This window comes from Anolis sagrei, chromosome X (genome assembly GCF_037176765.1).
Source record: "Anolis sagrei isolate rAnoSag1 chromosome X, rAnoSag1.mat, whole genome shotgun sequence".
Taxonomy (NCBI): domain Eukaryota; kingdom Metazoa; phylum Chordata; class Lepidosauria; order Squamata; family Dactyloidae; genus Anolis; species Anolis sagrei.
The window spans coordinates 50,611,826-50,625,832 of NC_090034.1; the positions used below are offsets into that span (position 1 = coordinate 50,611,826).

Below are 14,007 nucleotides of genomic sequence, written 5' to 3' on the forward strand. Positions count from 1 at the left end.
GATGGTCACTCATTGGCCTGACAGGTGTATCGTGTTTAAATTTCATGTCAATTCGTCCAGTGGTTTTTGAGTTATGTTAATCCTACAAACGAACATTACATTTTTATTTATATAGATTCAAAAACATTTAGTCTACTGAGCCCTCAATGTAATTTTATTGGGATCTATTTTTTTTTTTAAGAATTTTATTATATTTTCTATAGTACAACGAAAGAGTGAGAACAATAAAGGTAAAAGAAAAGAAGAGAGAAAAGAGAAGAGACATGTGAAAACATATAAAGTACCGTAGATCAAAAAAGATAAAAAAGAGCAAAACAAAACCAAAACCAAAATTATATATATATATATATATATATATATATAACAAAATAAAACAAAAACTGACTTCCATTCCATCTTCTTGGATATTGTCTTTCTCTCATAAAAAAATTGTACTTCAAAAAAATTTGTTTCTCGTGTTTTTTTTAATGTTTGCTGATTTTCTAGATAGTCATCCAGAGGATCCCAATTTGTCCTATTTAAAATATTTCCCATGTTTTTCTTCACCAAAAAAGTCAGTTCATCCATATCCTTTATTTCTGTAATTTTCCCGATCCACTCTTCTATAGGTGGAATTGATTCTTGTTTCCATTCCCTTGCAAAAACAATCCTAGCGGCTGTCGTAATATATGTAAAAAGTTTATCTTCTTGTTCATTTAATTGTAAGTCAAAGTCTGTAAATCCTAATAGATAAGATTCTGGTTTTTTCATAAAACTTTTTTAAAGAATCTTTTGCGTTTCTTCATGTATCTTTGTCCAGTATTTAATTGCTACCTTACATGTCCACCACATGTGGTAAAAGGATCCAAGTTGATCCTTACATTTCCAGCACTTGTCCGAGACTGATTTCTACATTTTAGCCAATTGTTTAGGTGTGCTATACCATCCGTGGAACATTTTTATCCAGTTTTCTTTTAAATCTGTTGCATAAGTATATTTTTTGTTCCACATTTGTTCCCACTCTTTCATTTGGATTGGTCTTCTTAAATTTTGGGCCCATTTTATCATACAATCTTTAACCTGTTCTTTTTCGGTCAGCCAATTGAATAATATATTATAGATATTGGAAATTACTTTCTTTTCTATTTTTAATATCTTATCCCAAATCACATCTTCCCAGTTGAAGCCTAATTTTTTATCTTGGTTATAATTTGCATATAGTGTAACCATGTAATATTTGTAAAGTTCTGTTTTAATTCCTCATACGTTTTAATATTATTTGTACTCTTATTTAACAAGTCTCTATAGGTTGGCCACTTCCGCCAGCCCAAAAGTCTTCGCTGATGCGCTTCCATCAGGGAGACCCATAAAGGTGTTTTGCAGTTTTATATTTTTGCCAGACTCTCAATAGAGATGCTCTGACAAAATGATTACCAAAATTCTTTTCTTTCGATTCCCTCTCATACCACAAGTAGGCATGCCAGCCTGCTCTTAAATCGTTCCCTTCTAAATTTAAAAAGTCTTCTTTGTTCAGTAGTATCCAGACTTTAATCCACATCAGTGCACATGCGTCGTGATAAGCCTTAAAGTCCGGGAGCCCTAAACCACCTCTAGATTTCTTATCAATCAGGTTGTCATATTTTATTCTTGGTCTTTCTCCGGCCCATATGAATTTCAGTATCTCTTTCTTCCATTTAAAAAAAAGTGATTGACTTCTAATTATTGGGTGGTTTTGAAAAAGGAACATCAGTTTTGGTAAAATATTCATCTTAACTAAAGATATTCGGCCCAATAATGATAGCCTCAAATATACCCACTTTTGTAAGTCCCTTTGAATTTCTTTCCACATCTCTTTATAATTATTTTTTAACAATTGACCATTTTTAGTCGTTATCCATACTCCCAGATACTTAATTTTTTTAACTATTTCCGGACCAGTTTGCTCCTTAATCATGTCCTGTTTTTTATTTTTATTTTTAAATTTACCAGCAGCTGCTGCATTCTCCACCCTTGGCCTATACTCAATTCAATACATTTTCCCAGTTTTCTGGGGTAAAATTAAGTGCTTCGGCTTATATTTGGGTCGGCTTATATACGAGTATATACGGTAGTAGTAGTAGTAATAATAATAATAATAATAATAATAATAATAATGTAACACCTCTGGCTCCCCTTCCTCGCCCTCCGTACCTGAAAGCCTGGTTCTCCCGGTGGTTCTTCAGGGCCACTGTTTCCACCACAGGCCCCCCGTCCGCCACAAACCGGGCCAGCTTCTCGGCACAGTCCTGGGTCTCCTTGTCGTCTGGGGGTGAAACTTTAAGCAGGCTGTCAGTACGCTGCCCCCAAGTCAACACACCACAAACAGCCACAAGCTTTAATCTGGCGTTAAGGAGCCCCTGAGCTCTTTGGAGGGGGAAGGCCGGGGGTGTTTAAACCCTTTACTTTGTTAGGGGGGACCCTTATTTTATCCACAGACATAAAATGGAAGGAAAAAAAATCAGAAGGTTAACATCAATGGAAAAGAAACCAAGGGACAGGAATGGGCTTACTTGGGAGGGAGTTCAGATTCATGGCTGAGATTAGGTATTACGATTTGTGGGTTCACTATGTGTCTGACTGAGTTGCGGTCCACTAGGGAGGCTTCACTTTGAATATGTTTGAGTGGTTTCTGACTGTGATTTTTTTAAAATACTGTTCATATTTAATTCTGTTTTAATGTTTGCATATTTGTATATTTTAAATGGTGTGCAAATGCTTTTATGTTATGCCTTTTTGAGTCCCTTTCAAGAGAGATAAATACAATTCCCAAGTGACAAAATCAATCCCCCCAAACCCTCAATTTGTGCCAAATTTGGTCCAGTGAATGAAGATACATCCTGCATATCAGATATTGACATTGTGATTCATAACAGCAGCAAAGTTACAGTCATGAAGTAGCAATGAAAATGATGTTATTGTTGGGGATCACGACAACATGAAGAACTGTATTAAGGAGTCATTAGGAATCAGGAAGGTTGAGAATCATTGGGCTAGAGTATTACATAACTATCAGACAAGACTTGATAACACTAACTGACTGGTTTTAAATGGTGTTTATATTTATATTGTTTTTAGGGGGCAAATAGCTTTAAAATTGTTATTTAATAATGCTTATATTATGATATTTTAATAGTATGAAGTCATAATTGTTTATTGCTGTTTAAGGTCTATTGCTATATTATTTTCTGTGTCTGTTGATTGTTGTAAGCTGCCCCGAGTCCCTTCAGAGAGAGGGGGCAGGGCATAAATAAAACTTATATTATTATTATTATTATTATTATTATTATTATTATCCAGCTAAGCAGCCCAGTGCCATTCGCCCCTGCCCTACCTTTTTGGGACGAAGAGGTCTCCTCAGGGTCTTGGCTTTTCTTCCACATCTCTGCCAGTTTCTTTCTGTAGTACAGAAACTCTGGGCTGTTCTTATCCTGCAGAAATCTAAATAAAGAGAGGGTGGGGGAGAAAATAAATGCAGAGAAACACAGTCAGTATGCAACCCCAGAATAATTTTTTGTGGGCCTCCCCCCCCCCCCCAAAAAAGGTAAATATTTGTAGTTTCCTTCCCTGGGTTTTTAATCAAAGGCTGGAAGGCCATCTATCTCACAGCTCCAAAGTTTCTTGGATGAAACCCATTATCTGGATCCATCTCAATCTGGTTTTAGGCCTGGCCACAGGACAGAGATGGCATTGATCGCCTTGGTGGACGATCTACGAAGAGAGCTAGACAGGGAGAGTGTGTCCCTGCTGGATCTCCTGGACCTCAGTGGCTTTCAATACCATGGTATCCTTCTGGGTCAGCTCTCCAGAATGGGACTTGGCGGCACTGTTCTGCAGGCTCCAGTCCTTCCTGGACTCCTTGGTTGGTGATCTGTGAGGTCCCTCAGGATTCAATTCTGTCCCTCATACTGTTTAACATTTACATGAAACCACTGGGAAAGATCATCTGGAGTTTGGAGGACTTTAAGATCATCTGGAGAGGCCCTGCTCTCGGTCCCACCATCATCACAACTACGGTTGGTGGGAACGAGAGACAGGGCCTTTTTGGTGGTGGCCCCTCGACTACTGAACGCCCTTTCTAGGGAGATTAGATCGGCTTCCTCGCTCCTATCATTCCGAAAGGATCTTAAGACATGGCTTTTTGAGCGGGCATTTGAAAATATGGAGTAACGGATATAATAATGGAATAACTATATGGCGGAACTGGACATTGCTTTAATGAATATCGATTGAAGTATGTTTCATTATAATGTTTGATTTTATTGTTGCTGATGTTTTTATATTGTATATTGTAATTGTGTCCTTGGTGGCATTGAACTCTTGCTTTGTAAACCGCCTCAAGTTGCCAGAAGGCTGAGAGGGGTGGTATAGAAATGTACTAAATACATAAATTTATGCGGACGACACCCAACTCTATTACTCCTTTCCACCTAATGCCAAGGATGTCATCCTGCCACTAAACAGTGCCTGTCATTGGTGATGGACTAGATGAGGGCTAATCAGTTGAAGGTAAATCCAGACAAGACACAGGTACTCCTGGTCAGTCGGAAGGCAGACCAGCATGTGGGATTAAAGCCTGTGCTGGACGGGGTGACACTCCCCCTGAAGACACAGATCTACAGTCTGGGGGTGATCCTGTACTCATCCTTGACCCTGGAACCCCAAGTGCTGGTGGTGGCCAGGAGCGCCTTTGCACAACTAAAACGTTTGTACCAGCTGCGCCCGTATCTTGAGACGCCAGACTTGGCCACAGTAGTCAATGCCTTGGTCACATGCCACAAGAGCATTGCACTTGGACTACTGCAATGCTCTCTTTGTGGTGCTGCCTTTGAAGATAGTCTGGAAGCTACAACTGGTCCAGAGATCAGCACCCTGGTTACTCACTGGAGCCCCATACAGAGAAAGAACCACTCCCCTGTTACGACAGCTTCACCAGCTGCCTGTCTGCTTCTGGGCTAAATACAAAGTGCTGATCATTACTTTTAAAGCCCTAAATGTTTCAGGCACAGACTATCTAGCAAACCACATTTCCTTGTACAAGCCTGCCTGGGCTCTTCAATTGGCTGAGGAGGTCCTACTCTCGGTCCTACCCCTGTCTCAAGCATGGCTGGTGGGAACAAGAGAGGGGGCCTTCTCAGTGGTCACCCCCCATCTTTGGAATGCCCTCCCCAAGGAGATCAAAATGGCCCCCTCCTTACTCTCCTTTAAGAAGCAACTTAAAACATATTTTAATTAGTTTTTCTTTTAATTATTATATGTAGCCCGCCCATTGTCACTGTGATTGTGCTTATTGTAATTTTATATTGTTATGTATTCACATGTTTTATGTAATTATGATGTTGTTGCTTATTGTTTGCATTTTCGGTTTTACTCTGTTGTAATTTGTTGTTTGGACTTGGCCTCATGTAAGCCGCCCCGAGTCCCCATCGGGGAGATGGTGGCGGGGTATAAATAAAGATGATGATGATGATGATGTTTTTGAAGGCTTTCATGCTCAGAATGACTGGGTTGCTGTGAGTTTTCTGGGCTGCCTGGCCATGTTCCAGAAGCATTCTCTCCTGATGTTTTGCCCATATCTATGGCAGGCATCCTCAGAGGTTGTGATGTCTGCTGGAAACTAGGCAAGTGGGCTAAGCCATAGCGGAGCACTTGATGAACCAATATGGACATAGTACATTATTTGAGAACACAGAAATTCTGGACCACTCTAACAACCACCATGTCAGACTACACAGAGAAGCCACTGAAATCCTCAAGCACGAGGACAATTTCAACAGAAAGGAGGAAACCATGAAAATGAACACAATCTGGCTACCAGTATTTTTAAAAAAACCTCTAAAATCAGGGCAGAAAATAAAGAACAACACTCAGAAAACAGGGGAATTTCATGTCAGTATGTGGTTTTATAGATGTGAAAATTGCTTATAGTTCAAACCAGGGGTGCTCAAACTTTTTAAACAGAGGGCCAGGTCACAGTCCCTCAAACTGTTGGGAGGGCTGGATTTTAATGTGAAAAAAACATGAATGAATTTCTATGCACACTGCACATATCTTATTTGTAGTGCAAAAAAACCCCCAAAATTTAAAAACACAATAATTAAATGAAGGACAATTTTAACAAATATAAACTTATTAGTCTTTCAATGGGAAGTGTGGGCCTGCTTTTGGCTGATGAGATAGGATTCTTGTTGTTGTTGTTGTTGTGTGCTCTCAAGTCGTTTCAGACTTAGGATGACTCTGAGCAAGGGCCGGGTAAATGACCTTGGAGGGCCGTATCCGGCCCCCAGGCCTTAGTTTGAGGACCCCTGGTTTAACCTGTGTGGTTAAGTAATGCATGTGTTAATACATAGAGTTGTGATGCATTGCTAGAGTGTAACTTTAGAAGGTTCCCCTGATGGTCGATGGAGAGCTGATAACATTGGAATGTGCATTTTGCCACGTGTCGAGATGCGAGAGGACATGATTGACAATTTTTTATGTATATAGTGTGTATTTGCCAATAAACATAAGTGCCACTTTGGTTTGAAAGCTGAATTGAAGAAGTAAGGCGATTTTACTACTTTGTGCCTTCAGGCAGATACTTGAAAGGTCAGAGCAGATTGAGATAAGAAAGGTAATTTATTTCAATTAACTAACATTCCAGACAGGAAACAATCAGGGCCAGCATAGACTTCCCAACAAAGGATCCCCCAGGGCAGGAAGCAGCCAGGCTTTGCAGCTGCAAGGCCATTCAATGCTAATCAAGCTGGCCAATGGCAACATTCACACTTGCTTCCAACAGACAAGGGTTTTTTCTTCCACTTTGGACATTATTCCATAGAAACATATACGCTTCACTTGCTTCACTACCTCTATGCAGATAACCTCATTGATTGACTTTGCAGCTTCATGGCAACTCAATGCTATTCAAGCTTGCTAAATGTAACATTCACACCTGCCTCCAAAAGACAAGAGGTCTTTCTCCGTTGAGACTCCGTTTTATTATTATTATTATTATTATTATTATTATTATTATTATTCTCCCAACCTGGACATCATTCCACAGGGATATATACTCCACTTGCATAGTTTCCAACAGACCTCAAAACCCCTGAGGATGTTGTTGTTGTTACTCGTAACAGATAATAATAATACTTTATTTGTATTCCTCCCTATTTCTCAGATAGTACACAGGGCAGATTCCAGCATATACAGACACAAGACAAATATTAAATGCCTTGAAACAATGAAATACAGATACACAGTCTTCCCCTTCATCTCTAGCTGTGGGGGTGATGCTCATCTCCATTTCTAAGCCGAAGAGCCAGCGTTTTCTGTAGACGCCCCCTAGGTCATGTGGCCAGCATGACTGCATGGAGCGCAGTTTACCTTCCTGCTGAGGCGGAACCTATTGATCTATTCACATTTGCATGTTTTCGAACTGCTAGGTTGGCAGGAGCTGGGGCTAGCAGTGGGAGCTCACCCCGACCCGCCAACGTTCCGGTCAGCAAGTTCAGCATCTCAACGGGTTAACCCGTTGCACCACCGCGTAATCAACAGAATTGTTATATGAGGTAAATAATAATTATATATTGTATATATGCAATTGCAACAATGTTACAAATAACTTACATCTAACCAATAATAAACTAATACTAATAATCTGATCAATGTGAAGTTGAAGTGCTGAGTGAGGGTGCAGCATAGGGTATACGTTCCCAAAAGCCAACCAAGGGATGACGGAAAACTTACGCAAAGTTAGGGTTGTCCTTGCAGTCTTCCAGGGCCACTTTCTCCATCTCAGGGCCCCCTTCGGCCACCACCCGGGCCAGCTTCTCCACAATCCGGCGGGTTCTGAGGTCCTCTGGGGGGCAAACTTTAAGCAGGCTGTCAGTACTGGGGCTCTCTACTCACACCCCCAACAGGCACATTCCCTCTAAGAACCACGGCGGTCGGTCAGTGGGGAAAAGGAGGGCAAGGGTTGAAGGGGGAATGAGGAGAAAGAGGGTGAAACCATGGAGCTGCGGCGGAGGAGAGCAACACAAGCCACGGTCGGGACAGGGAAGGTCACAAGCCTATTGACATCGCAGAAGTCAAGCTCGGGCAACCCCAGGGTTCGTAGCTTCCCCCATCCCTGCCTTCACAAGCCTTTATTTCTTTCTGCGATCCTTTGCTGAGAAGGAATCATGGAAATATTTGGGCTCTGGAGTGCTTTCGGGGAGTCTTTCCAGGCATCATTTTAAGGCAAAAAGGCCTGGAAATCTTATCATTAAAAATACAAAGTGTCAAAAAATGTATACACACTTTAAAAGCTAATAGCTGGACAGTTCTGTTAAAGGAACACACCATTTTCACCAGAAATATTTTTGTTGGGACTGGTAAATTATATCATTAATTAATCAGGAAAAGAAAGATTTTCATCCTGACGTATGTGGATGATCCAGTACTCATCTCCCTCTCTCAGTTGGGTCTTAAAATCTATTATTATTATTATTATTATTATTATTATTATTATTATTATTATATTTTTATTATTCGCTTCACAAATTACAAAGGTACAGGAATACTTTTGAATATTTATACCTCAGCTTCATCAAGCATATGATCATTCTGCCCTGTTTTTTCTGGCTGTTGTATAGTTTAAACACAATAAAGACAAATTGACTGTACCTAAACATCTCATTATTCTTATGCATAGCAATCAGCCTACGGTTCTCTAAAGTAAGTGAAACTAAAGGGTATGTGTTTCTACATTACCCCAAGCCTTTCCGGGGCACTTCTTACCAAATTTGCAGGTGTAATTTTGAGTTACAGCTGGCCTTAAAAATCTTCTAAAGGCTTTCAGTATCTACTACCAAGAGGAATATTTGTCGATAAATTACTCCAACACCAAGGTTATGGTTTTTGACAGGTGCCGCCTCAGGTATAAATGGTCCTTAGAGCAACATGCCATAAAACAAACCCATCTAGTCAAGTAACTGTGATATGTTTTTACTGAATCTTTTTTTGAGATATTGATAAGAATTTCTTTCCTCCTGAAAAAATGTATAATATCACAAAGGACTACTACCTCACCCACTTCATAGGAGATATGCTACTAAACAGGAGCTTTTTTGTTGAGTTCCAGGGCCAGAGAAGCAGATGGCAAAGACAGAAGAACAGCCTGCCTCAAGGGCGTATGCTTGTTACATCAATGTTCAACATTTACACAAATGACTAGCCACTGTCAGAAGGGACAGAGTGTCATCTAGACTGAAGATCGTGCCCTCACCGCAGGGAGCTTTGAAACGGTTGAACAGAAGCTCTCCAAAGCTTTAGGTGCTCTTATTGTCTATTACAAGGAATACCAGCTGATCCCTAATCCATCTAAAACGCAGACGTGTGCTTTTCACCTTAAGAACAGACAAGCATCTCGAGCTCTGAGGATGACCTGGGAAGGAATCCCACTGGATCATTGCAGCACACCAACATACCTGGGAGTCACTCTGGACTGTGCTCTGACTTACAAGAAGCACTGCTTGAATATCAAGCAAAAAGTGGGTGGCAGGTTAAAACCCAGAACTGCAATCAGTGGCTGAGACTGGATGAGAAACTCCTTCCTGGGCACACAGAAGGCTGGGCAACTTGGAAGATGCTGAACAGACTGCGCTCTGGCACCACGAGATGCAGAGTCCATCTTAAGAAATGGGGCTAGAAAGTGGAGTCTGTGACATGCAAGTGCAGAGAAGAGCAGACCGCTGACTACAATGCAGTCTGAGCCCTGCCACATGAACAATGGAGGACCTTCTCACAGTGACACCAGAGGCACTCCAAGTGGTCAGCTTCTGGTCAAATGAACTTTAGTATAATGCTAAGTTTCTAACTTTGTTTGTGGTTTTTCTATACATTATAACTGTATTCTCAATTCACTTCTGACACAAAAAATAAATAACCTGTGTGGGGGGGCATCAATTGAGCCATCAGCTTTTAAAGTGTGTATACATTTTTGGGACACCCTGTATTGCTTTTGTAGAATGATTGTTATATTTATTCATACCCCACTTTATTTCCCAAAAGAAGACTCAAAGCAGGGCTTCAGGCACCTGATATATGCAACCCAAAGGCCACATGAAGCATTCGCCCTAATTTTATTACTGAGGGCACATTTCCCTGTGTCTAGTTTTAAAAGAATCTGGTCATGGGGCAATGTTTCCCTGGCCAAATTCCTGGTTTGAATACATGATGTTTCCATCTTTAAAAGACAGGATGGTCTCAGAGATCTAACAGCACGCAAAAGGGAAATGGAAAAAGCGAGAGCATTCAGGGGAGGAACTTACTTTTGATCTCCAGCCACTGTTCGTAGTCCTCTTCTTCCTCATCATCGGGCGACTGGAAAACGCTGAGCCGGTTGGTGACAGGCGTCTGCTTGGAATGAGTGTAGTTCTTGACTTGGTTCAGCATGCTGCTGACACTGAGGTTGGGCCTCTTCCCAGTTAAAGGTGGCTTCTTGGCCGGTGGAGGCTGCATCGCAGAGGCCTCTGCTGAACTGGAGGAAGCTCCTAGACAGCAAGGGAAATGGGTTTCGGCAATGGGGTGGGACACAGAAAACAGGAACCCAGACCAAATGTGAAGCCTTCCAGTATGAAGAGCTTCTCAGCAGGGCCAGACTACATTCAGTCCACTGTATCCATGGGCTCACTATGCACAAATTCAACTCATTACCCCGTATAATAATACTACTGCTTTATTTATAACCCGGCCTACCTCAACTGAGAGGACTCAGGGAAGTTTCCAGCAAAAACAACAGTGGGAAAGTATTGCACTCTAGCTCTGGAACATCTTTTCACCCAACACCACACAGAGCCCAGTAGTAACTAACTACAGCAGTTTTTTGTTTTGTTTTTTTACAAAAAGCATATACAAAAAGGGGAAATGGGCATTTCCCAAAAACAGTAGAAAGGGTGCTATGGAATAGCAGTAATCCAAATATATAAAGATCAATAGCCCAAGATAGCAAGGTACGTGAAATCCATGAAGTCAAGAGCATGGACATAAATCCATAAGCATAAAAACACAAACTTATCCAAGGCAAAACTATTTCAGGAACAGAGGCAAACTTGAGAGCTGAGCATAAACTTGATTTTACAGCAATGTTGTCTGCTCTGAAGAGACCAGGAAAATATCACTTAATTTAAGCTCAAACCTGATCATGAAGCCATGCGGTCATCCCTTCGGCACCTGGGTTTCAAGGACTGCTTCTCAGGAAGTCTTTCTGAACTTCTAATTAACCTTTCTAATCTCATATTGTGGGGCAACTCCCCATCTTCTGAAGGCCGAGAAGGCCAACTCTCAAGAGAAACGGAATCCCAAACATTCTCTATCTCTTCTATCTACGACCGACAATTCTGTGTTTCAGCCTGATCACACACTCAGTGAAAAACCAATAATTTCCCACACCCTCTGAGGCAGAATACCCTGCATCTTGCTGCTGAGCCCCAACACAAACATTCAATGCCAAAACAACAAATAACAATCAAACCAGTGGGTAAAACAATCTCAATAAAAACTAAAAATATATATAAACAAAAATCTTAAATAAACACAACATAATACATCACAAATATTTACAACATGATAAGTTCTTTAAAACTCTTAAATATTAGACCAAAAACATTAAAGTTAGGATGGTATACAACTTCTAACGGCAAAGGTAGGTGTCCCTTTGTCGGTTCTTTGATGCTGGAGAATGACGTAGTTGTGCTGCTCAGAGCTGGAAAACATTCCCATATAAACCAGTGTCTAAACTTATGGATCTTAGATTGCCATATTCAATCTGTTCCTGGATTATGGACTTCTTGTCTGGAGGTTCCCACAGGGTTCAATTAGGTCATCATACTTTGTCAGCTAACCTCACTCTCAACACTGGAACGCCACAGGGCTGTGTGTTGATGCCTCTGCTTTACACTTTGTACACATATGATTGCATCCCCGTTCAACACAGCAATATCATTACCAAATTTGCAGATGACACAACCATGATGGGGCTTCTTATTTCTGAAGGGGATGAGCCTGCCTATTGGGATGAGGTGGATTGGCTGCTCTCATGAGGCAGGGACAACCAGCTTGTCTGTGGAAGTGGGAGCCCCAGCCGCACACATACATTTTCACTTTTATTAGGTATATAGATATGCAAGACCTTAGTATCCACAGACGGGCCTGAAACTAATCCTCCGCAGATACAATATTCAATGATGATTTGAAAGGCAGAAGAGCAAAATGGTCAGCTTACGGGAATGTTTCAACTGTAGGATCCATTGAGATGGTTCCCCTTCCAAGTACAAAAGGCATAGAAGCTGACAACAAAGGAGAAGAGTAAACAGAAAGCTTACCGCTTCCAGATTTCTCCTTCTGCAGTTTGAGGAACTGTTGGAGGAAGCTCCCATCGTTGGCAAACTTGTTTGACACGGTGCTTTCACCCTCGCCACTCTCATCGCTGGAAAGCCAAAGAGGGATGGCATTAGTGGTTCCAATAAAAGCAACAAATGGGCCCAGAACCCTTCTTGGGTCATGTTTCCACTTAAATGTGGGCCATTCAGATGCTGGGCACTCCTTTTTCGGCTTTTTGTGCCTTGAAGTCATTTCTGTGCCTTTACAAGTTGTCAGGAGTGGTTTGTCATGGCCTTTCTATGAAGCTGAAAAAGTGTGACTTGCCTAATAGGGGTTTGAACCCTGGTCTTCCTACTCAAATCTCTATAATGGCTTCCAAATAAGCAACATTTGCTGTTTATCTTCTTGTTTTTAATTACACACTGCATTTAATTACACTTTATGGCGTTCTATAATTACTGCTCTGCTTTCCAGAGTTTCCTTTTCCTATTGCATGGTTTTGGACCATACAATTAACATAGTGAATACATCTCAGAGGCAATTTCTTATAAACTGTTAAGAATGGAGAACCAATAAGATTCTCCAGACTAGATTGGATTTTAAGAGTTCTAGAACTGGCAGAAATTGACAAATTGCCTTGTCCAATAAACGAGAAGCCAACAATTTTTTTTTCAAATAATGAAAAGTTTTTATCACTTATAAAGAAAAAAGAAAATGCTTGCAGGTTTTGAAGATTAAGTAAACCATTAAAAGATTAGGACAGAATAAAAAAAACTGATTAAGAGATTGGGGGCATTACAATAATATTTTAATCTAATTGTGTTTAATCTATGCTGATGATTGTGCCATCATCGCCCAAGCAGTGAGCTTTGAAATAGTTGAACAGAAGTTCTCCGAAGCTTTAGGTGCTCTTACTGGCTATCACAGGGGAAACCAGCTGATTCCTAATCCATCTAAAATGCAGACGTGTAGTTTTCATCTTAAGAACAGATAAGCATCTCGAGCTCTGAGGATGACCAGGGAAGGAATCCCATTGGAGCATTGAAGCACACCCAAATACCTGGGAGTTGCTCTGGACCATGCTCTGACCTACAAGAAGCACTGCTTGACTATCAAGCAAAAACTGAGTACTAGAAACAATAACATACAAAAGCTGACTGGCAGAACCTGGGGATCACAACCACACACAGTGAAGACATCTGCCCTTGCACTTTGCTACTCTGCTGCTGAGTACACATGCCCAGTGTGGAATACATTTCAACATGTTATAAGAGTGGACGTGACATCACAGAATGTCTATGCTTTACACCACTGGGGAAATTATGTTTACCCAGTATTGCACCACCTGATATCCTCAGGGAAGTAGCAGCTAGTAATGAAAGGATCAAGACATTGACATCTCTGGCCCATTCTCTGTTTGGATAGCAGCCAGCATGCCAATGATTTAAATCAAGAAACAGCTTTCTAAGATCTATGGAGATACTTGCAGGAACACCTCAACAAGCGAAAGTGCAAAAGTGGCAGGAAAAAAAATGGAACTTCAATCACTTACTGATACCCAATGAGAAACTCCCTCCTAGGCACATAGAAGACTGGGTGACTTGGAAGGCACTGAACAGGCTGCACTCTGGCACCATGAGATGCAGA

The 14,007-nt window shown here is 41.0% G+C and overlaps 1 protein-coding gene across 2 annotated transcripts in view; it reads right to left on the reverse strand.

The window, feature by feature from the left end:
* SUGP1 (SURP and G-patch domain containing 1) overlaps nucleotides 1-14,007 on the reverse strand; it is a 33,628-nt gene that overhangs the window by 17,175 nt on the left and 2,446 nt on the right. For both annotated transcript variants that reach the window (XM_067473359.1, XM_067473358.1), the window contains exons 3-7: nucleotides 12,363-12,466; nucleotides 10,311-10,532; nucleotides 7,747-7,870; nucleotides 3,350-3,456; nucleotides 2,170-2,293 (exon numbers count right to left, since the gene is read on the reverse strand). In XM_067473359.1, the coding sequence (XP_067329460.1) occupies nucleotides 2,170-2,293; nucleotides 3,350-3,456; nucleotides 7,747-7,870; nucleotides 10,311-10,532; nucleotides 12,363-12,466 (681 nt within the window). The remainder of the gene's footprint in view (nucleotides 1-2,169; nucleotides 2,294-3,349; nucleotides 3,457-7,746; nucleotides 7,871-10,310; nucleotides 10,533-12,362; nucleotides 12,467-14,007) is intronic.